Genomic DNA, 23647 nt, shown 5'->3' with positions numbered 1-23647 from the left:
AGTTTTTCAAGCAGCTGTGTAGTTTGCTCCCCAAAGTAATTAAACAGCACAAACACAAGTAATCCAAATAATAATGGAAAATATAGCTGCCCATCAAGCTTTGGATATGAGAATCACATCTACATATTCTTATCAATTCATTCATTAACATACTCTTAATGATCATATTATTCAATTTTCATATTTAATAAAGTAACAATAGTTAGTTATTATTCCCGCTTCCATACAAAATGAAACTGTCAGAAGCAAAAAAGCTGATGACTACTCTAGCACATGACTAACTTCATAATTCAACATTGTTTTTTACATTGATTCATGTTTATGGGCCATGCATATTCAATAAAATTTTAAGCTCCTAGAGGGTATATGTTTTTCATTATTTCCCCAAAGCCCTTTGCTTTTTGTTGCATATGTAGCAGCACCTTGATAAAGGTCTGTTTGTATCCAAATAATTCAAAATTTAAAGTATGAACTGAAAAATGGCATGGTCACTGTCATTTATAAAAACGTTAAGCTGTTTCATCATGAGGGCAAGGTTAATAAATGAGAGTACTTGGCAAAACTCTTTCACATAGATTTATAGGAAGCATTGACTTTGCTTTTCTTTCCTAAAAAACAACAAAAAATATGACTTCTTTAGTTCAATCTAACCTTGAACAAAAGTTGTAACAAGGTATTGCTATCTTAGCACATTAAAATAACAAGTGGATTTTCATTAAATATAATGGATTCAGCAAATATGAATAAAAAATCCTTTAGTTATGTTAAATATATGACCAAAAAGAAATCCTAGTAAGAAACTTTCAGGATCATAAACAATATTAATCGAAAGTCTGTACACTACATATCTCAAAACTAAATGTTAAAGTTACTTAACTAAATAATTTAACATACTCTAGCTAGAAATCAATTCTCTCACAAGCTTATAAATATTTCCTTATTTTCTTTTTAATCAATATGTAGATATTTACTTAATCATTTTTCTTTAACTGAAATTATTTCCATATGGTATTGATGCAAATTCATTCCCAGCCCTGTTTTAAAGGGTTTCCCTTCCTTCTCAGACTTCCCAGCATGCTCTGAGAGAGATCTAATTTGTATGATTAACACACAATCTCTCTCTTACACAGTTTTATGACTTTATTGTCCATCAGCTGTTAATTTTCATCCACATCAATGTCTACTTTTTGAAATGATGACATACATAGCTAAAGAATATATAGACCTTGTTTAGTGGATCTTTACATTCATTGTTGGAGAACCACACACAGATACAGCAGGAGGCATCCTTATTCCTTTGCCTGATGTAAATGTGAAAGTCTGATGTTCCCATGTACTTTTTCAGACCCTTTAGTCTAGGGGTGTCAAACTCAATCAGAGAAGGGGCCAAAATCTAAAATCCAGCCTAAATCGCGGGCCGAATGGTTTACTGAACAGTCATAAACTGACAATGTCATAAACTGACAGCGGAGTGCAGTGATGACAGCGCGGTGTGGGCCACATTGCAAGGCCTGGTGGGCTGGATTTGGCCCGCGGGCCTTGTGTTTGACACATGTGCTTAGTCCAAGGGTCACACTGCTTAAAGCTCACTCCATGAATGTGCGTGTTGATGAATGTTGATGGTATATACTCAAATGTTTTACTAAACCTTACTTTAACCCTTTGAAACCTGTCACCTTCTATGAAATCTCTTTCTCCATCAGCTCATCATAATCTACCTAATAAAAGAGTAACATGCCCATCAACCATATCTTCGTGAGCTAATCAGGAGTGAGTATGCAAATTAACCAAACAAAGATGGCAGGTTAATTTGCATGCACAAGCCTGGAGGAGTGGCAGAAGACGTGGTGGGTCACTTGTGTCATCGCCATGGTGACGACACAGGCATTCTGCACCAACCCAGCTGCTCCAGGCCTCTGGGCAGCATGGGAAGGCAGAAAAGGCGGCTCTGGCCAGAGGGAAGGCGGTGCCAGCAGCCAGAGGAATGAAGGCCCGTTCTTGCACAAATCTTCATCGTGGATCAGGCCACTAGTTACATATAAAATGCTAGCATAAAACTCCTTGATACTTAAATTGCAGCTTATATTTATAAAAAAAGATATATTATAATAAAAAAAAATCTGACTCTGCTTTTAAAGCTATTTTGTGAGATTCGGTTTCTATCTCTAATAATTTCTGCTCATTTTCAACTGATTATTTAGCTACTCTACTTCATTCATGGAAGAATTGTCATCAGGTTCAGTCTTCCTTTGCACATCAAGAAAGGTATGCTCTCCTCCTTGCTTTATAATTTCTTACATCACCTTCCCCCTCCCCCCTTTTACTCTATTCACCACCCTTCTCCACCCATTTTTTATCATCTAACTTTGAAATCACTAAATCAGATAATCTGATTTTTTCTATTTTAATCACTTAGGTACTTTTATCATACCTATTATTTCATATCATTAAAGTCTCCATCTGAGGAACTCTGCTTTTTCCTCTCTCTGCCAATCCTTTACTTCTCTACCTCAGGCCATAGATTTAAAGATATTTTGTCCATCACCCCAAATCCCTTATTCATTATGCATCTATCCTTGTCTCCTGGATACCCTGTACCTGACTGGATTCTGGTATCATTCAGCAGTCTTGTATGGTGTCCTGTCTTCAACCTTATCTCTTCATTCAATTATTATACAATGAAAATATAATCACATTCCTGTCCTTGTTAGAACTTATCAGTGCCTTTTTATCACTTTTAGCATAAAGTTCAAATTTTATGTGGCTTTAAAATAACATTATGACCTGAACCCCATCAAACTTATCTATTCATCTTTGCCACTGACTTTTGTTCATTCTCCTCAGCACCTTTTTGTTTACTCCTCCTCATACCTATTACTTAATTTTGATTTCTCTTTACTTTCTTAGATCAGAATTATCCATTTGTCAGCTTCAACAGCAATTTATCTAGGATGCCTTACCCCAAACATTCTTCCATAGATACCTCTGCTGTATGACTACATAACACTGAAGCACCACAAATATTCTTGTGAAATGTTTCTTCTCTCCCCACTGGAAGGTAAGTTCCTTGAATATATAAGTATGGGGCACACTGATTCCAGCCATTGCTTGTTTGAGAGATTTTAGCAAAGTCTGAAGCCAAAGCTAGGACAGACCATTAATATGAAAAAGCCACTGCAAATAGCTTGGGTGGGGCTGAAAATTGGATGGGGTGGGGTCTCAGAGAATCAACAGGGCAGGTTGGTGGTGCCTGACTGTCAACCCTGCAGCTCCGGACAATGACCCCTGTGAGCATCCCAACTTGGAGAGCACCTCTCCCCGAATTATTGCTCCTATGCCAGACAACCCAGTTCCTTCCCTAGATTCTCTCAAGTTCTGCTCTGGCACTTCAGTTCAAAGGGATCAAGCACAACTAAATTAATGTGCCAGGCATTTAAGAGGAATTACCTGGGCTTCCAACAGCTTCTGCTCAGTCACAATCCCTGCAGGTTTTTATAGCCTGAAATTACAAAAGCCTCTATTTCCAGCCCTGAAACTCCAGGCTGGGGGTCTGGTGTGGGGATGGGACCCTTTGCTTCTCAAGAAAGACCTCCACAGCAGAGATATCCTTCCCAATTAAACACACGCGCACACACACACACACACACACACACACACACACGGGTGTCAGACCAACCTGTTCTGTGTCTCCACCCCTCCTACCAGCCTCAATGTGATTTCTTCTTTATTTCTTTAGTTGTTTGATTCCATTCAACCAAATTTCATGTGCTCTGAATGATAATTGTTCTGTACTTCAGCTGTAATTTTGATGTGGTTGTGGGAGAAAATGAGTAACGGTGTTTACTATACCTCCATCTTGGCTCTCCTTCTACTCTATCCTTATATTAATTGTGAAATATTAAATGCTTTTGCTATTAGACTGGTAAAAGGCAAGTTTTCTCATTCTTACACCTTCTATTCATCATTATACCAGAGATCCTAGACTATGTAATAAAGCAAGAAAAATAAAAGAAAGGGGAAAGAGAATGAAATGAAGGGGAATTTAGGGAAGAAAAGCAAAGAAATGCAAATGAAAGAAAAGAAAAAGCATTAGGTCTAGAAAAGAATAAATAATATTACTATTGATAGATGATATACATCTCTATGCAGAAAATCCTAAGAAATGTAGAAAAAACTATTAAAGCGAGAAGTGAACAGTACAGGTTTGATATTAAAAACTCAATTATATATATATATATAAAAGTCCAAGGACTGAAATGGTGGAATGACCAGAACGACCAGAATGACTGGTGGCTATGACACATACTGTGGCAGCCAACCAGCCTGATGCGGCCCCGATTGGCCCCCAACACCTCAATCAGGGGTGGGGCCAGCCAACCAACCACCCGTGCCCTCTCCCCCTGCTGGCTGGACCCCATTGGGGTAGGCTGGCCTGACCCCACTGGTGCATGAATTCTTATATAGTAGTAGAGAAAGAATCGAAGGTAAATATTTTTTTTAATGGACCATTTAGGGTAAAAATATAAAATACTTAGGAAACTGGAAGGGAAAAAGGGGGGCACCCATAACATTCCCAATAATAAAGATCTTTTTAAAAAAGGATGTATAGGAGTTTCATTGTTACCATTTATCAGATGCAGAAAGCTTTCATCAATTCTGAATTGTCTGAATGATTTTCATGTCAAATGGGAATTCTCTTGTAATGAATCTGAGAATAAAGAAAAATATTATATTTATACACATTTTAGTATTTTGTGTAACATTAATTTATTATATGTCTTACATTTCATTTTATGTAATTCCCCATCATACTGAAAACCTTTCAACATTTCTTATAGGGTAAGTCTAGTGGCAAAGAATCTGCTAAGTCTTTACTTACGTTAAAATATCAAAATTTTTTAAAAAATAAAAAGAAATATTTTTTAAGAAGAAATTGTGATTTATAGGCATCCTCTAATTTAAGCATATAGTATGGCAATGTCAAAAATATTTTTAATTAAATTAATAAGTTCTCATGTTCAAATCAACTTTGAAAATTCAGAGATAAATGGTCATAAATGCATATATTTCTTTTTCTATCCCTGGCATTATCAGCAGTCCTTGTTTTATCCCAGAGTTCAAATGAAATATCACAATGTGCAAAATTAAATATTTCTTCATAATCTAGAAGCTACTATTTAAGCTATTCACTCTGAAGATCTTCCTTATATGTGCTTCCTACAGGCCCTTGCATATCTCTTCACTTCTAACTCTTAATGCTCTTGCATAACTTTATTACTGTTATAGACACTTGTATATGCTATACTGTGTTTTTTCCTCTGTCTGGAATCAGACTTTTTAGTGGTGTATCCAGTGACTTCCTATTGCTTCTCCTCCAAAGGACTATAGCATGTCATCTATTCTATAACACCTCTTTGAACAGAGTTATTGACTCTCTTTCCCAGACTGTTTCACATCTACACTAATAAAAGAATAACATGCTAATTGACCGTACCTTCATGACGCCCACTAGCCAATCAGGAGTTAGTATGAAAATTAACTCAACAAATATGGCGGGTTAATTTGTATATACAGGCCCCTAGTGGCCAGGCGCCGGGGCTGGATGTTTGCATTATTGCTATGGCGACGATGTAGCCTTTCCCCACCACTCCAGCCACTCCTGGCCTCTGGGCAGCATGGGAAGGCAGAAAGGCGGCTCTGGGCTGAGCAGAAAGGCGGCTCCAGCCCGAGCAAAGGTGGTATCAGCAACCAGGGGAGGAAGACCCATTCGGGCATGAATCTTCATGCACGGGGCCACTGGTTTATAAAGAATAGCACATTTATAAATATGATTTATTAACCTGATGATATTATTTAATATCTATCTACTTTTCTATATTTTCCTTCCTTTATATTGTGTCAAAAATGCTTAATAAAGCCCTTGGTTCATAATGAAAGCTTATATTGCCTTTTCTTTTTTTGAGCATTCAGTACTTTCCTTTTTTTTCTCCCCTTGCTTTATTTTTTAATTGTTTTTCATGTGAGAGTGTGACAGTCAATTAACATATTTCCTCTTTTTTAGATAGGATATCTACATTTTCTATGATTAATTCTTTTTCATTCTATGTCAGTGGTTGGCAAACTTATTAGTCAACAAAGCCAAATATCAACAGTACAATGACTGAAATTTCTTTTGAGAGACAAAAACCAACTTCTGCGCATGGGCCGTGAAGTTTTAATCTCACTATTCGTGGTATTTTGTGGAAGAGCCACACTCAAGGGGCCAAAGAGCAGAATGTGGCTCACGAGCTGCAGTTTGCAGACCACTGTTTTATGTCATTTGTATTAAAAATAGTGGGGTGTTTTTTGTTTTTTTTACATAGTCTCTTCTTCAAATAATAAAATTTCATAGCAATTGTGCCTTTTTTTTTTTTTTTGCTTGTTTGAATGTTGTTATTGAGGCTTTTCTCCTCCAGACATAAATAAGTTAGTGACAAATATCTGTTTAGTGAAATAAAATTTAAAAAAATCATATGTAAAAGTGTAATAAAACATAGTTCCAAAAAATGGATAAAAGAAAATATTCTTATCAAAAACTACTTCAACACATAAGGTTTATAATTTCCTCCAATGTTTATTTCAAAAGGATGCTTTATAATTAAAAAGCTTACTACTAAAATTATTTCAAACTTAATGATTATAAAAGATAAATTACAAACCTACAAATATATTTCACTTGAAATCTACTGTCAGATTTGCAATAGAATTTTCTTAAATGTGAACACTTAAAATTTCTCTCTAATTTTCCTGATAGGTAGTTTCTCTCCCCAAAACAGTTATCCAATTCGGCTACACTTAAAATCAAATTGAGAGAAAAGTACAAATATTTATTTGCATTCTTTCCAATATAAAATTGATTTTTATCTATTCCACAGTGAAAAAAATAACAACTATTTAACACAATTCTATTTCTAGGTGTGTATTATAAAAGTTAAAAGTGAAATCAGCCTTAGCTGGTTTGGCTCAATGGATAGAGCATCAGCCTGTGGATTGAAAGGTCCCAGGTTTTATTCTGTCAGGGGCACAAGCCTGGGTTGCAAAATCAATCCCCAGTATAAGGCATGCAAGAGGCAGCCGATCAATAATTTTCTCTCATCGTTGATGTTTCTATATCTCTCTCCCCCTCATTTCCTCTCTAAAATCAATAAAAATATTTTTAAAGTGAAATCAGTAGGTAATTATATTCCCAATAATTCTCTCTAAATAGTGAAAGATATGTTTAATTTGGGGGTTTCTTTGTTTGTTTGTTTTACCTATTAACATCCTTCATTGTTTATTGTATTCCATCATTTTTTTCCTGATACAGTGATTAGATAACAGGCTGCAAAAAGTTCAGACAGTGTTGCCTTAAATGCATGTTGAATCTTTAAGTGCTTTTATAAATAGTAATAATCCCCAGAATGTCTCCTGAAAATAAAAGGAACAGAATCCACAATGATAAATGATAAAATCAATAAGATAGTGTACACTAGCACACAAATCACATACTTATACAGGATCGAATAACTGCCACATGGTTTATGGGTGACTTGTTAGTTTCCCCTCTATGTGGTGTTGGTGAATTTGCTCTAGCACCAAGGATCTCAGTAGCCTTTTTCTTGGCTTTCAGAGTGTAATCTATGTGCCTCTGTTGTAAACCTAACCATGCTCTGTGTGTACTGGCAAGTGCTCAATCATTCTGTCCATACTTTTTTGTTTTGTTTTGTTTTGTTATTTACAGGCTTTTTTTTTTTTTTTAATAAGTTTCTAATGCTATTGTTAATTCAATTTTCAATATTTTCTCAGTCTATGTGGGCTGTCATAACAAAATACCATAAGACTGGTATCTTATAAATAGGAGAAATTTATTTCTCACAGTTCTGGAGGCTGGAAGTTCAAGAATAGGGTGTCAGCATAGTAGGTGAGGACCCTCTTCAGGTTATCAACTAATCTTTTATTCTCACACTAGAGGCCCGGTGCACGAAATTTGTGCACAAGGTGGGGGGGTGTCCCTCAGCCCAGCCTGCACCCTTTCCAATCTAGGACCCCTCAAGGGATGTTAAACTGCCCGTTTAGACCTGATCCCTGTGGTATCGGGTCTAAATGGGGAGTCGAACATCCCTCTCACAATCCAGGACTGCTGGCTCCCAACTGCTCGCCTGCCTGCCAATCTTATCACCCCCTAACTGCTTCTGCCTGCCAGCCTGATTGATGTCTAACTGCTCCCTGCCAGCCTGTTTGCCCCCAGCTTCCCTCCTCTACTGGCCTGTCACCCCTATCTGTCCTTCCCTGCAGGATTGTTCACCTCCAACTGCCCTCCCTTGCAGGCCTGGTGCCTTCCAGCTGCCCTCCCCTGCTGGCCATCCTGTGGTGGCCATCTTGTGGCCACATGGGGGCAGGATCTTTGACCACATGAGGGCAGCCATATTGTGGGTTGGAGTGATGGTCAATCTGCATATTACTCTTTTATTAGATAGGATAGAGGTCTGGTGCATGGGTGGGGGCCAGCTGGTTTGCCCTGAAGGGTGTCCCAGATCAGGGTGGGGATTCCCTTGGGGTATGGAGAGGCCTGGGAGAGGGGCCTGTGGTGATTTGCAGACTGGCCACGCCCCCAGCAACCCAAGCGGAGGCCCTGGTATCTGGAATTTATTTACCTTCTACAATTGAAACTTTGTAGCCTGGAGCAGAGCCAAGCCTTCTGCTTGCTCCATGGCTGCCACCATTTCTGTTTGGATTTACCTTCTATAATTGAAACTTTGTAGCCTTGAATGGAGGCCTAGGCCAGCCAGGGCAGTGGAAAGCTTGGCTACCCCCATTGCTGGGGGGCAACCCTAGCCTGTTCTGTCCAGCTCTGTGGCTGCAGCCATTTGTTGGGGGATTTATCTTCTATAATTGAAACTTTGTATCCTTGAGTGGAGGCCTAGGCCAGCCAGGGTGTGTGGAAAGCTTGGCTTCCTCTATTGTTGGGGAAACCCAAGCCTCTCTTCTGCTCTCTGTGGCTGCAAGCATCTAGGTTGGGGTTAATCTGCATACTTGCTCTGGTTGGCTGATGGGTGTGGCTGGTGGGCATGGCTAGAGGGTGTAGTGGAGTGATGGTTAATTTGTACCTTACTCTTCTATTAGGTAGGATTGATTTTTTACAGAGAGGAAAGAAGAGGAATAGTTAGAAACATCGATAAGAGAGAAACATCAATTCAGCTGCCTCTTGCAAACTCCCTACTGGGGATGTGCCCGCAACCAAGGTACATGCCCTTGACCTGGGAATTGAGCCTGGGACCCTTCAGTCCACAGACTGATGCTCTATCCACTGAGCTAACCAGTTAGGGCAGAAGAGATCATTCTTATGACTTTAATATCTCCCAAAGACCACCATCTACTAATACCATCACCTTAAAGAGTAAGGATTTCAACAGGTGAATTTGAAGTGAAAGGAACACAAACAACCAGGCCATAACAAATAAAATAAGGTACATTTTGCAGTTTATATGTTTAATGGTGTAGTAACAGCACTGGTTGAAGTCTTCTCTTCAGTACTTACTAGTTATACAAACTTGATCACTTTCATAATCTCTCTAGTTCAATATTTTCCTCTCTAATATGGAGTTACAAATACCAGATTCGTAAAATGATAACTAATAGATGTGAAATGTTTAAAAGGCTCTGTAAATAAAGGGTCTATTAATATAGTCCGTATTTTCTATTTTCTGATACAGTGATGCTTTGAGATGCCAATCTATTTCAATTCTCTTTTTTCAATTTCTTTTTCTTTATCCCATAAAACATATCCACTCTTTAGCAGCTAGTTCTAAAAATTATGTATTTGCAGCAAAGTCTTATTTCATTTGGAATTTGCTGCTTGATCTGTTGTGCCTACTATACCACTTATATGAGCCTAAGGTATATGTGCCAGTTTATAAAAATTGCTGAGATGCTTTTGTGAAAAGGATTTTTATAAAACCTGTAATCTTCTATATGATTACAGTAATAAGGAAATAAACTATCTAGTTTCTATGTATCTTATTCACATTTTAAAATAACTTTTCTCAGATTTCCATTAATTCTGTTTATGCAAATTATCAGGTTTTGTCAGCCAAGAAATAGAGATTGCAGAGAACAACAAACAATAAAGAGTTCAGTCTGTTAACTTTGGGAATATTTATGATTATCTATAACCTGTGAATTTGGGAATAGTTAGTTCATTTAAGACCCTTGTGAAGCAAAAACTGGTGCTATATGCAGGGGCCAAGCAGCTGAGGTCCCAGCTGTGCAGGTCTCTGGGTGAGGTGAAACCAAAACAGGGCCATTTGTGCCCAGGAAGCTGTCACTCACACCATTCTTCTTTTCCCCAGTTAGAAGGAGTTAAGAGTTCAAATGTTTATATTAACATATGTTAATGCTTATAGAAGAAGGCTTTGTTTGTTTATTTTTTGTGAATTGAATTACATTTTAACTATTTTCCTTATGATTTGTAATATGTTAATGTTTTCTAAGAATGCATAATATATTGCATGACTCATGACAACTTTCATTGTCTTTCTCTTTAGTCTTTTCAACTGTAAAATTTACACTTTATAAGTGACTACCAGGTACTTATCTTTTAATGATAATTTGAGACACCCATTTTTCTTGCCAGCGTGGAGTAGCTATTGTTACCATTAGTGATATTATTACTTTACTAATATATTATTTGTTTTTCTTTTTAAATTAAAATAAATATTTATCACCAGTTATCCCCTCTATGCCCTCTTTCACCTCCACCCATCCACCTTCATCCCTCCAATCACCACACTGCTGTCCATGACCATGTGTTCTTTCTCTCTCTTTCCTTTCCGTCTTGCTCAATCCCGCTACTCTTCCCAACTCCTCCCTAGCTCCCCAAAGCTGTCTGCCTGCTCTCTATCTAAGATGCTTTGGTCTAAACTACAAACAATGAATACTACCTTTTTCTCTGGTTTCTTTTTGATTTACTTTTTCCTGCCCTCAATTTTTCTTTGATGTATTATTTGGTTTTTTTTAGTATTAACCGTACAGCTCACTGGTGCTGAGCCAAATAACTGAGAAGTCAATTTTTTTTTCTACAATTCTTAGGCCACAAGGCAGAAACCCACCCAGAGGCAGCTTCAGAGTAAGTTTTGAGCTAGAGTAGGAGAGGCTAAATTTCCCCTCTGGGTTAAGATATGCCTCAGGACAATGTGATTTATTGGCATCTGTAGATCTCATTGATGCGATACGGAAAACTTTTTTTTTCCAGAAGGCAGAAAACCACTGAGAGGATCACTTCCGTCATCCTGATTGACAGCTTGGGGCAGCTTAGCCCAGAAGCCTGCAAAGCTAGCTTGAGGGATGCAATGATTCAGGCTAAGTGAAGCTATTTTTCCTTCCCCAGTGCAGTTATTCTCAGGTTTTTCGCTTGACTGTATGGCTCAAGTTTCTTATGTGAACCCCAGGGCTGAGATGCTTTTTTGAGCTGTTTTTGTTCATGGATCACTGTCTAATTATTGAACTTTTTTCAGGGACAAATACTGGGATCTCCCACTTGGTGATCTTGGAGACATTGCTCTGCAAATCCTAAATGCATATTTCTTTAGAACAAAAGACATAGGTTTTTGGTGATATTGTCTACAGATTTAAATTGTGTGGTTAGCATTCATACCTGACTGAATTTGAATGTAAACCTACTGTCTGTTGAGTTCACAGTAATGTTAACATATGTAGGCCATGTAAATAATTCTCAGACATGTCCACCAGGAATGTTTTCAATTTTGACTTTCAGAGAAACTCAGGGTCCCCGATGTGAAACTCGTATTTTAATACATGTAATTTGAAGACTCTATTGAATATTAGATAATTAGAAATGGACTAAAATGTTGCCTCTTTCAGTTTTTTAAATCAGCTACTTCCTCCTGCTAAGCAAAATAGAACAAAAAAATATTATCTGGACTCAAGACAAAATTACACCTGCATATAATCTTTTTCTACCATAGAAATTTTAACATGTTAAATAAATTTTATGATATCAATTTCCTAGTGGTCTCATTTTTTAGATATTTTTCACTGCTTGTTACCTACTTAAAATCAGCATAACAGCTTTGAAAATTATTCAATCGTCCTCTTCTCATGGTTACAATAACTTAGAAGCACTTTTGATTTAACATAATGGTGAATTCATGTATCTGGATAACTCCTAAACTAAACTAACTAACTCAATCACTCAATAATTATCAATTTGTCACCTGATTTTTGGCTTACTCTAAATTAGGTAAAAAATAAATAATGAAAACATAACTTATGAACACAGCAAAAACTATTGTAGATATCTCCTTTCTTAGGAAGCATTAGCCTGGGTTGGGTCTCTCAATTCACTAAAAAATGTGTATCTATTGCATTCCCACCATACTGATGCAGCCACTATGGAAAACAGTATAGAGTTTCCTCAAAAAATTAAAAATGGAACTGCCATTTGACTCAGTGATTCCACTTCTGGGAATATACACTATGGGAGCATTATTTACAATAACTAAGATCTGGAATCAGCCCAACTGCCCATCAGTAGATGGATGGACAAAAAAGCTGTAACACATTTACATTATGGAATATTACCCTGTTTCCCCGAAAATAAGACAGTGCCTTATATTAATTTTTTCTCCCAAAGTTGAGCTAGGTCTTTTTTTCAGGGGATGTCTTATCTTTCCATTCACTAGGTCTTATTTTCGGAGGATGTCTTATTTTCGGGGAAACACGGTATGCAGCTATAAAAAAAATAAGGATCTCTTATCCTTTGGTAAGACAGCATGGATAGCCCTGGAGAATATTATGCTAAGTGAGATAAGCCAGTCAGAGAAAGATAAGTATCACATGATCTAACTTATATGTGCAATGTAATGAATAAAAGAAACTGATGAACAAAATAGGTCCAGAGACATTGAAGTATGGAGCAGACTTACAAATCTTACAGAAAAGAGGGGTGGGTGGATGGGAATAGATTAACCAAAGAACTTATATGCAAAACTCATAGACACAGGCAATAGTGCAGTAAGCCTTGGAGCGTGGCGGGGGTCACTGGGAGGAGAAAAGGGCACATCTGTAATACTTTCAAGAAAGATACATTTTTTTAAAAATGTATCAATTGCATAGTGTATTTTTGAAGACTGAATAAAATAGCATGTGTGAAAATATTAAGCACATGATAAAAAATGAATTAGTCATGAAATACTAGAGGCCAGTGCATGAAATTGGGGGGGGGGGGGCGCGGGTGTCTCTCAGCCCAGCCTGCACCCTCTCCCCTTGGACATCCCTCTCACAATCCAGGATTGCTGGCTCCTAACCACTTACCTGCCTGCCTGATTGTCCCTAACCACTCTGCCTGACAGCCTGATAACCCCCCAACTGCTCCACTATCAGCCCGATTGATGCCTAACTGCTCCCCTGCCAGAATGATCATCCCCAACTGCCTCCCCCTGCCAACCCAATCGCCCCCAACTGCCTTCTGCTGAGAAGCTGAGAAGACTGGGGGACTGAGTCTGGATGAGGCAGGGCTTAGGGGACTGGGGGACTGAGGCTAGATGAGGCAGGACTGAGGGGACTGGGCACCACCATCTTGTGGCTGTGGGTGCCACCATCTTGTGAGGGTGTGGCAGTCAATTAGCATATTCCCTCTTTATTGGATAGGATGATTTCTTCATTTATCTCTGACTTTACAGCTCCAAGTTATCCATTTTCATTTCTTTTTTTCTGTTAGAATTTTGTTTGTTTGTTTTTGTTTAAAGTGTTACATATGTCTCTTGATTTCCCTGATTGACCCCCCCCCCCCCAGCCATTCCCACCCCCCAGAACAAACCCTACTGGCCCAGGGTCTATATCCATTGGTTATGCTAATATGCAAGCATACAAATTCTTTGGTTGATCTTTAACCCCCCACCTTCTCGCTGAGGTTGGAGGGTCTGTTCAGAGTTACCTTTTCTCTGGATCTGTTTTTGTTCATCAGTTTATATTGTTCATTATATCCCACATATAAGTGAGATCATATGATATTTATCTTTCTTCAACTGGCTTATTTCGCTTAGCATAATGTTCTCTAGTTCCATCCATCCTGTTGCAAATGTAAAAGTTCCTTCATTTTTATAGTAGCAGAGTATTCCATTGTGTAGATGTGCTAAAGTCTTTTAAATCCATTCATCTGCTATGGGCACTTAGGCTGTCTCCAAATCTTAGCTATTGTAAATTGTGCTGCTATGAACATAAGGGTGCATGTATCCTTTCTGGTGGGTGTTTCTGGTTTCTAGAGATATAGTCCTAGAAGTGGGATTACTGGGACAAATGGGAGTTACATTTTTAACTTTTTGAGGAAACTCCATACTGTTTTTCACAGTGGCTGCACCAGTCTGCATTCCCACCTGCAGTGAAGGAGGGTTCCTTTTTTTCCACATCCTCACCAGCACTTGTCTTTTATTGATTTGATGATGAGAGCCATTTCATTTTTTATGGACAAACACATTTTTTTTTACTAATACTCTAAGTACATTTTTATTCATATTTGTTATTCTAAATATTTAGATTGTTTCAGCCAAATTAGAAAATTGGTGAATTCTGCTAAAAGGTATTTTGTTATGTTATACAGTATAACTCTATAACATTATTTTTACTTTTTTTTTTTTTTAAGAAATTACTGTGTTAAATAATGCACTTTTTCAGCCTAGAATATTCATTTCCCATAATCTGTCATTTTAGTCCTTTGCCAAGAAACAAAGATTATGGACTGAGATGTGTCACCTGCCTGAGGTTCTACTGCAAATTGGTGACAGAAGGATTAAATTCACTACCTCAGAAAGTTTACTGTGAAGTGTTAGCTCATTTTGTTACAATTGTATCAGAAAGGAGGACAAGAAAAAATATCTCTGTCGATTATTTGCCAAGATCTAAATCAGAGCATTTCCGACTTCTGGGCTAAGCTGCCCCATTCTGTCAATCAAGATGATGGAAGTGATCCTCTCAGATTGTTTTTTTCTGTCTTTTCCTTATCACATCAGTGAGATCTACAGATGCCAAGAAAGCATATTGTCCAGAGGCATATCCTAACCCCAAGGGGCAACTTAGCCTTTCCTACATTAGTTCAAAACTTACTCTGAAGCTGCATTGTGTCTTAAGAATTATAGGGGGAAAAAGTTGTGGACTGTATGGTTAACATTAAAAAAACTAAGCAATACATCAAAGAAAAATTGAGGGCAGGAAAAAAATAAACCAAAGAAACTAGAAAAAAAAAGTAGTATTACTTGCCTGTAGTTTAGAACAAAGCATCATAGATGGAGAGCAGGAAGACAGCTCTCAGATGTTGGAGTTGCAAGGAGTAGAGGGATTGAGCAAGAAAGAAAAAAAAAAGACACACAGAGAGAGAAGGCATAGTAATGGACAACAGCATGGTGCTTGAGGGGAAGAGGTGGATGGGTGGAGGTGGAAGAGAGCATAGAGAGGATAACTGGTGATAAAAAATGTTTTTTAAGAAAAATAATAAATAGTATGTTAATAAAGTAATATCATTAATATTAAAAAGTAACTGCTCCATACGAGCAATAAAATGGGTGCCTCATATTATCATTAAAAGACAAGTATTCATTTATAAAGTGTAAGTTTTACAGTTGAAAAGATTAATTAAAAATGAAAAATTGTCATGTCATAAAGTATATTATACATTCTTAGAAAACATTAACTTATTACAAATCATAAGGAAAAATAGCTAAAATATAATTTAAAAAAACAAACATAGGCTTCTTCTATAAGGATTAACATAAGTTATTATAAAAATTTAAACTCTTTCCAACTGGCCTGAAGTTTTCATGTTTCCTAGGAGATAGGGAAAAGATAGGTGATTGAAACTATTAAGTTCTGGAAAAGTAGTAAATTGCATGAGGAAGTACCAAAGTGAAGTGTAAAAGATATTCATGTGAAGAAGCATAATCAGGGACTAAAGAAGTCGAACTAGAAGATGAGAAGAACTTTCACTCAGTTATTCAGGTTGAGTGGATAAGACATATACTATGAACCTCTACGATATGAACTGAAAGCAATAACCAATAAAAACAAACGATAAATTCTTTAGGAACTACATAGTCATTATTAGCTTCTCTGTGATGAAGAAACTGCCCTTAACTTGGATCTAAAGAAAATCACTGTTTAAAACCATACTGGAGTACAGGAACAAACATAGCAACTAAAATGAAGAGTTCTCAAAGAGAATGGAACTAAAAACCCATTTACAGAAACAAGCATTTGAAAAATAACATTGGTAGAAAACAAACTACTGGAGGAATTAGTTAATTACATAGTCTGTTATGTGGGAGTGAAGGTACATGCAATATTATGATAATAACTGCAAGAAGCTCCCAACAAGGAAGTAACAGCTCTCATAAAGACCCTGTAATACAAGCATAGCTTGGAACCCAGACTAAAGTATCAGCTGAAAAGACAGCAAAATCTACTAGTAAGTGCATTCTACACCAAAACTGCAACAATGTTCTTAGGTAAATTTGACCAAAATTGATGAGTTTTTAACAGAACACTGTTTTTATTGTTTGATATATCTTTCTTTCACTTATAACTCTTATTTATTTTGGTTAATTTTTCATATAATCCTCTTCAATTAATTACTCCATGAATGCATAAATGCATGAATAAACAAATAGTTGGTTCTCAGCCAGTGATAATTTACATTATCTTCTTATTAGCTCAGTGAGATCTGGTAATGCAGCAGGTCCCTGGAAGCTTAAAAAATTTGAATTGGACACTGGACATGCATAGTTTTGTGCCATTTCTCCTTTTATTTTTTTTTTTTTAGAGAATAAACCAACTTTATTTTATAACAGTATTACAGAAAGCAAAATATCATTTAATACAACTTGAAGCTGCTATAAATCTAATCTGGCATCATAACTATACATCAGGTCAAAAGCAAAAGGAAAATGTTCCATACAGTTAATAAGTCCCTCTCAGGTCTCTGGTGTCAGCTTCAAATGGTCTAGCTTTCTGATGCCCATCCAACCACCACCGTAGCCCTGCCTGCTCCCCTTCTCCCTGCCCTCAAACCTGTGTGAATCCCACTATTTGAGACAGACAGACCTGCTCAATAACAAAAGGTCAGTTCCACATGTCCACAAGGAGGTTTAATACAAAGCAAATGTTCTACACAAATGTCCAAATAATGGGAGGTACTGAGATTTGGACATGTTAAGAAAGAAAGCACTAAGGTTGTAAGCTGCCTGAATACTTCAGCAGGAGGGAAGACACTGCTGTCTCTGGCTCCTCCCTCCTGTTTCTGGAATGCTGCTGAAGAGCGTGTCTGAGAGGTGTTGGCACTGAGGTGCGGCGGGGTCTCCGCCCACAGCACGTGGTCAGTGGGCTTCTGCTGAGTCTCTGACTTTCTACTAACAGTAAAAAGTCACAGGACTGGAAAGTCAAAAGGGATCCACATAAAAGATATTCCCAATGAATGTCTAAAACATTAGAAAGGTTTTGAGATGTAAGAAATGCTTTTAATATTTTTCGTACTAATTTTTTCTCATACAGTATATTTACTGCAATTCGAGAACTGTGAATATTTCTGGAATCGGTGGGAGTTCAGTGGGAATGGGAAGGAGGAAAGCCACTGCCTAGGTTAGTCACAGCGTTTTCTTTCCGCACAACAGCACCTGTTCCAGTGAACAGCACCTCACCAGCCGGGCTGGCTTTGTTCACTATCATTGGATCATCTGGGTCACAAAAAGCAGGTAGTTGTACACAAAGTAAACAGGACACAAAACTCCCTAGTTAAAATAAAAAAGAAAGAAAGAACCAAGATTATTTAGGAGTGGTTATAAAACAAAATAATGTATTAAAATGCGAGGGAACAGTGTAGACCAGAGCTGTTAAGGTAGGGTTTGGTGTTGGCATTTTAATTCTTCAGGCTTCTGGTCATTGTTACCAGTCGTAGTAAATTCACTGGAGTAGTGGTGTGGCATTAAGACTTGAAATGGTCAAAATTCTTCAGGTTCACAAAGTTGAATGTTGTTTAATGAATGGATTTCTTGACTTACTCTTCCCCTTCGTCCAACTCAGTTTCCTTGTGCACCACCACTCTCGTGACAGACATGTCGGGGTGCTGCTCTCTGGCTTCCCTGATGGCCTGGGCCAGCGCATGGTCATGGTCAATATCTGTATCTCCTGTGATCACGATGCGTTTCTCAATTCTTGTTTCAGATATTCCACCTTTTATCGTGTTAGTGATGTGTGTGGTGGTGGTTGTTGACACAGAGTCAGATGTGATGGTTTGTGCAGTCAGTAAGGTGCCCGAGTCACCAGCAGCCCCGCCATCAATCTGTGGAGACTCATATGTGATGGTCTTGGTTTCCGTTTGAACAATAGGGACTTCCTTGGTGGAGATTTCTGTCCTTTGTGAGGCATCAGAAATTGTTACCATCTCTGTCTTTACCACAGGTGGCTCTGAACAACAAATAATTTGTGGCAAAACATCAATGTCAACATGAGACACCTCTCCGTTAACTTTATGTTGCTCGTCCTCTGTGTCTTCGCTCATATCTTGCTTAAATGCGCCTTCGTGTACACTCTTCTCTGTTGGTATCTTAGGGGCAACTACATGCTCCTGGGTCACTGTTTCTACTGTGCTTACACTGGCCCCTGCGTGTCTGCCTGGGCTGGCTTCTGGCACTGCTGCCTCCCTCTCTATTACCTGGGATGCTTGGCTGGGTTCTTCCTCCACCTCTTCTTCCTCCTCCTCCTCCTCTTCCTCAGGCAACAGGCTGGGGGGCCGGTACAGGCCCATTTCTTCCTCCTCGCTCTCACTGCTGCTGCTGCTGCTCTCAGAAGACAGGGAGGCGGAGTCTTTCTGTGTCAGAGGTTCCACCTTACGGATGTCCCCAGGACCACTCCCGGGTGATAGCTCTTTACCGTTCATTTCTTCTGTGATTACTCTTTCGTCTTTCCCAACCTCTGCCTGTTTCTTCTCCTCCACTACATTCAGAGTCTCATGTGAACTCTTAACAGCATCACTGGCTCCAGTGCAAGGCCCTTCGGACTCGGGAGCGTGTTTCTTTCCTTCAATGAGGTGAACATGTGGGGCTTTAGTGGGACTTCTGATGTCTCTCCTGCCATCCCCATCCTGTACTATGGCAGTGCTGACAACTCCACGGCCATATGCCGACACCTCCCCAGGGCCCGGAGAATCCTTCATAAGACTTTGGTCCACAACAGCAACTCCATCTAGAATCCTGGAGGCCCGCTTACTAGATGTGCGCTCGAAGTCTGGCGCGGGCCTGTCAATGAGGGTGCTTGCCTGGCGGGTCTGGGGTTGGGTGCGGCCGCTGTAGCGGAATTTGGACCCCAAGGTCAGGAACTTGGCCTTCGGTGGCTGCTCTGGAGACACAAGCCTGTAAAAAGTATGATGTTCCACACACACTTTCCATAGCCTTTTCGCAGCCCGATGGTTAGGCAGTTTGAATCCAATGGTACTCTCAAACTGTTCCTGCTCTGCTGGCCTAACTTTAATGTAGAAGTTACTGCACTTATAGGAAATTTTCAAGATTTTCGGCCAAGCAAAACGATTGATTCTCAGTCTGTCCTTGTAAATGAGGAGCCCATTAGCACACACACCCAGCTTGATGTCCACGCCTTCTGAGTCCTTGGCATGATGTAGGTCAACACCATACATGGAAAGCCTCTTTGCATTTTCTAAGAACTGAGAATCAGCTTGTGCTGGAGATAAGCCCCTGTGGGTTTTATGCAGCTCTACCACCTTCTCTTCCAGCTCCTTTGTCTGGGAGGGGGCAAACTGGAAGTCACTGAGGTCATGACTGGCATGTTCTTCTGGGTCATAATCCCCAAGTTCAGCTTGTAGTGTGTACGATCCCAGGAGGGCATGAGTGACAAAGGAACAGGGCAGGCGGCCAGAGGCAATGTCCTGTCGGAGCTGAAGGCACAGGAAGTATCTGGTGATATCTTCAGTCAATTGTGAAGGATCAGGAGGATAAAACTTCACATTAAAAGTGAACAGCCAGGGAAGATTTCTCAGTTGTCTCTTTATTTGTTTTGCAGGATCTAGCCAGTTTTTCTGCTCAGGGCTTTCCTGAAACGAAAGTCCAAAGTAGTCTTTCTCCAAGAGGTTGAGATGTTCACACACTTTGTCAAACAATACTTGTCCCTTAGCACGTTTCTCTAGGTCACAGGTGTACTCGGTGCCATCCAGGAGGGTCACTTTACACTCGACACTTTTGGTCTTCTTGGTGGCTTTTTGAACGGCCTTCTCTACGTTTAACTCATTGGTCTGCACTTCCTTTGTCTCCCTTTTTGCTGTTTCCTCTGATTTGTCTTCCTGTATTTCCTTAACCTTCTCCTCCTCTCTCTCCTTCCTTACTTCTTCAGCAGGCTGTGTCTCAGGACTGCTCACTGAAGGTTCCTCTTCCTCGATAGCAACGTTAATGACCGGCTGTTTTCTCGGAGCTGCTTCCTCAGCATCACCCGTGGCCTGCCTTTCTTCTTCAGGCAGAGATTCCTCTTTATCTAAAACCTGCTCTTCCACAACAGCGGGGGTGGGCTCTTTCTTATCTCCTCCATCTTTGATCGCTACTAAGTCATAGGACTTCTGTTTCTTAAGCCACGGGGGTATGAATCGAGAAATGCCCCTGCTCTCGGATGGGTCTTTCTGCCTCTTCTGGCGGCGTGGACTACTTTGGCTTTTAGCTGAAGGAGATGACTGGGAATCTTTTTCTTCCTCTAGATCAGATGACTGATTCTGCTGATTTTCTGCTACTTCTTTAGGTTTCTCCTTGGTTCCATCTGCTCCTAACTGGTCAGATTCCTTCTTCACTTCAGACGCGGAGCCAACTTCGGTAGTCATGGTCACAGCTTATGCCGGACACCGCACCTCCGGAGCTCTCGCCGCGGGGACCGGTCCTGCTCCAGCCCCAGCTGCCCGCCCGCCTCCTCCTCCCTTCGGGTAGGTTTCAAATTCCCATTTCTCCTTTTAAAAGTTGAACAAATTTTTCATAGAGAAAACCTTTTTTTTTAATGCCTCACAAGAGAATAACTGATCCCTTTTTTTCCCATCATACCACACATCCAATCTATCACAATATCCAAAAGTTTCTCCTTCAAAATGCTTCATTTTTTTTTTTTTTTTTTAGTATTTACACTTGTTCCAAGTTACTGAAATTCTTGTCATTTTACTTCTATCCAATTCTAATGGTCACTAAACCAATTTCACTCATATAACAGAGTAAATAAATTTTGTGTGTTGCACTGCAAACAGGTTAGCCTTCCTAAAATCTGCTTTCTCACCTCTTCACTATTCCAACATCTGATTTAATTAGCTTATTTCTTATAGAATGAAATGAAAATGCATTGAAGAATTATTTAAGTTTTATTGCCTTAACTCCAAAATTATTTTACAAGTTGTCCCCTCTATTTAAGCTAAATATTCACATTTGGTAATTATTATAGCATATGTTATGTGGAACTGTTTTCCTCTCTGAGTAATTTAACCAGTTTTTAAATTTTATTTTTAGAGATCACTCATTGCAATCTGGAGAATTTGATAGATAAACAATATTAAATTAGTAAAAGTATTTTCAGCATACAACAGTAGAGAAGAGAGATGAACTAAGTAGTGAGGGAAAGAACTGTTAATATAATATATAGATGATGTCTTATAGAATTGTACACTTGGAACCTATATAATTTTATTAGCCAATGTCACTCCCATAAATTCAATACAATGTAAAAAAAAAAAAAAAAAGAAAAGAAAAAAGAAAAAAGAACTAAGGTAATAAGGCTGGTAAGCTTCACGGTAAAGTTATTTATTGTTCAATATTTTTAGTTATCAACACATGTTTGCTATTGTTTTCATTTGCCTAACTTTCTAGTTCTCATTGTTTGCTTTCTGTTGTTTTTTTTCATCAAATTCTTCATAGAAATTATAAAAACCCTTGTTAGACACATGAGGCATATGCATGATGTAACAGTCTTTGTCTTTTGTTTTTTTGTTGAGGTGGTAGTAGACAGACCTCCCTCCTCCCGAGTGCCATTCTTTACCTCCAAGCTGTACCAATTATGCCCAGATCCATTACACTGAAGATTTTCTACCACTTACAGGATATATTGCTTCTTCTTGTTTTATTAGTTCATTGTTGTTTTTGGTTTGTTTGCTTTTAGTGCAACATAACTCCAGTAGCTTTTTTTTAAAGAGGCAACATTTTTGTAGAGCTGCATTTATAGAAATGCTATACTCTATGCTCAGACTGGATGGATAATATTGGAAGTTTGTAAACTATGATGTTGGAAATAAATGCCTTTTAGATTTTTAAGATTTTCTTTACCTTTTAACTTCCAGGTTTACTTTGATAAGTTAACACCATTATTTAACCTAATTCCCTATGTGTAAACTCTCTCTCTCTCTCTCTCTCTCTCTCTCTCTCTCTCTCTCTCTCTCTCTTTCTCAACTTTTGAGATGCTAATTTTTTCTCAGAAGTTTCAAAAGTTTGTGCCAATTATAACTATATATGGATAATTTTGAAATAACTTGTCCAGGTTCTCAGTGAGCTCTTGAAACTGGACATTCCATTCTCAAATCTGGGAATTTTAAAATATAATTTCTCTCACTATTTCCTCCCCAGCAGGCTTTCAATTCTCCTGAAACTTTTATTAGTAGGATTTTTAGATTCCCAATATCTTCAAGTCTCTTATAATTTCTTGTTTTTACCTCACCATCTAGTTCCTTCTGCTTTTTCATTGATGTCAGAAAATGTCTCATTCATGACTTATATTTCAGCTAACAAATTTCAAATTTCAAAAGCACACTTTATCATGCCTGATTTTTTTATGACCATTCTTGTTTTAAGAATTAAAGAGATTTCTCCTGTTCTCTGTATTTATCTTTGTTCCTTTCATGTTCATTTTGTTTGATGTAGATTTCCTCAGATATGTAACAAGTCTTGTCTATACCTTCCTAATAGACTATGTGGCATGAAGAAGCTATCTGGAAGCTCCATTAGCCTGCATGGGCAGTGCAAGAGGATGGGACTCAATATAAAAAGACTGGGTGGGGACCTCTAAATATCACTGCTTATAAACATTTCTCTTGGCCTGTCATCCTCTCCAGGAAGAACCCAGCATTCTCCTAACTGGAGATATAAGCCTGTGTGTACTCATGTCCTGGGATTTGAATATGTGACAACTATCTGCTTACATTTTTAATATATAGATTTTGACTGAATTTGCCCACCTTTTTTGCACCCTGTGAATTATTTAGAGGGTCCTGGGGCCCCAGTGTCTCTCAGATTTAATGTCTCAATGATATAAAAGTCTCCTTTCTACAATGTGCAAGGTTGGTTTTCAACAGATCCTTTCTCTTTCAGCTCCTCTCTTCCCTCCCACACTCTGGAGCTCTTTGTGTTCATTCTTTGCACATGTGCAGGTTCTGAGTGAGAAACTGACTTTGTCCTCCTGGGCATCCTCCCTGTCAAAACTCAGAGTTCTGTTTAATTTTCTTCAATATATTGGTTCATAATTTTATTAATTTGTTTTTAAATATATTTTATTGATTTTTTACAGAGAGAAAGAGAGAGGGATAGAGAGTTAGAAACATCGATGA

General features: G+C 38.6%; 1 protein-coding gene across 2 annotated transcripts; it reads right to left on the bottom strand.

Moving 5' to 3' along the window:
- Positions 1-17853: 17853 nt before the first annotated feature.
- On the bottom strand, positions 17854-20998 carry LOC311620143 (band 4.1-like protein 2). 2 transcript variants are annotated; one of them, XM_084879251.1, is made up of 2 exons: positions 18734-20998; positions 17854-18484 (listed from the first exon to the last, which is right to left on the bottom strand). In XM_084879251.1, the coding sequence occupies exons 1-2, from the start codon at positions 20894-20896 to the stop codon at positions 18077-18079; spliced, it is 2571 nt and encodes an 856-aa protein (XP_084735377.1). In that variant the 5' UTR covers positions 20897-20998; the 3' UTR covers positions 17854-18076. The 2 variants fall into 2 exon arrangements, with proteins under 2 accessions (XP_084735377.1, XP_084735376.1); XM_084879250.1 differs by having other exon boundaries at positions 17854-20998.
- Between the last annotated feature and the right edge of the window lie 2649 nt (positions 20999-23647).

The sequence above is a fragment of the Pipistrellus hanaki genome (genome assembly GCF_964339955.1).
Source record: "Pipistrellus hanaki genome assembly, chromosome: 3".
NCBI classification, from domain to species: Eukaryota; Metazoa; Chordata; class Mammalia; order Chiroptera; family Vespertilionidae; genus Pipistrellus; species Pipistrellus hanaki.
This window is presented reverse-complemented; position numbering and strand designations above follow the sequence as displayed.

What these genes read in the sequence shown, in the direction of transcription:
- LOC311620143 (XM_084879250.1), bottom strand. Translation starts at nt 20,896, where the DNA reads ATGACTACCGAAGTTGGCTCCGCGTCTGAAGTGAAGAAGGAATCTGAC.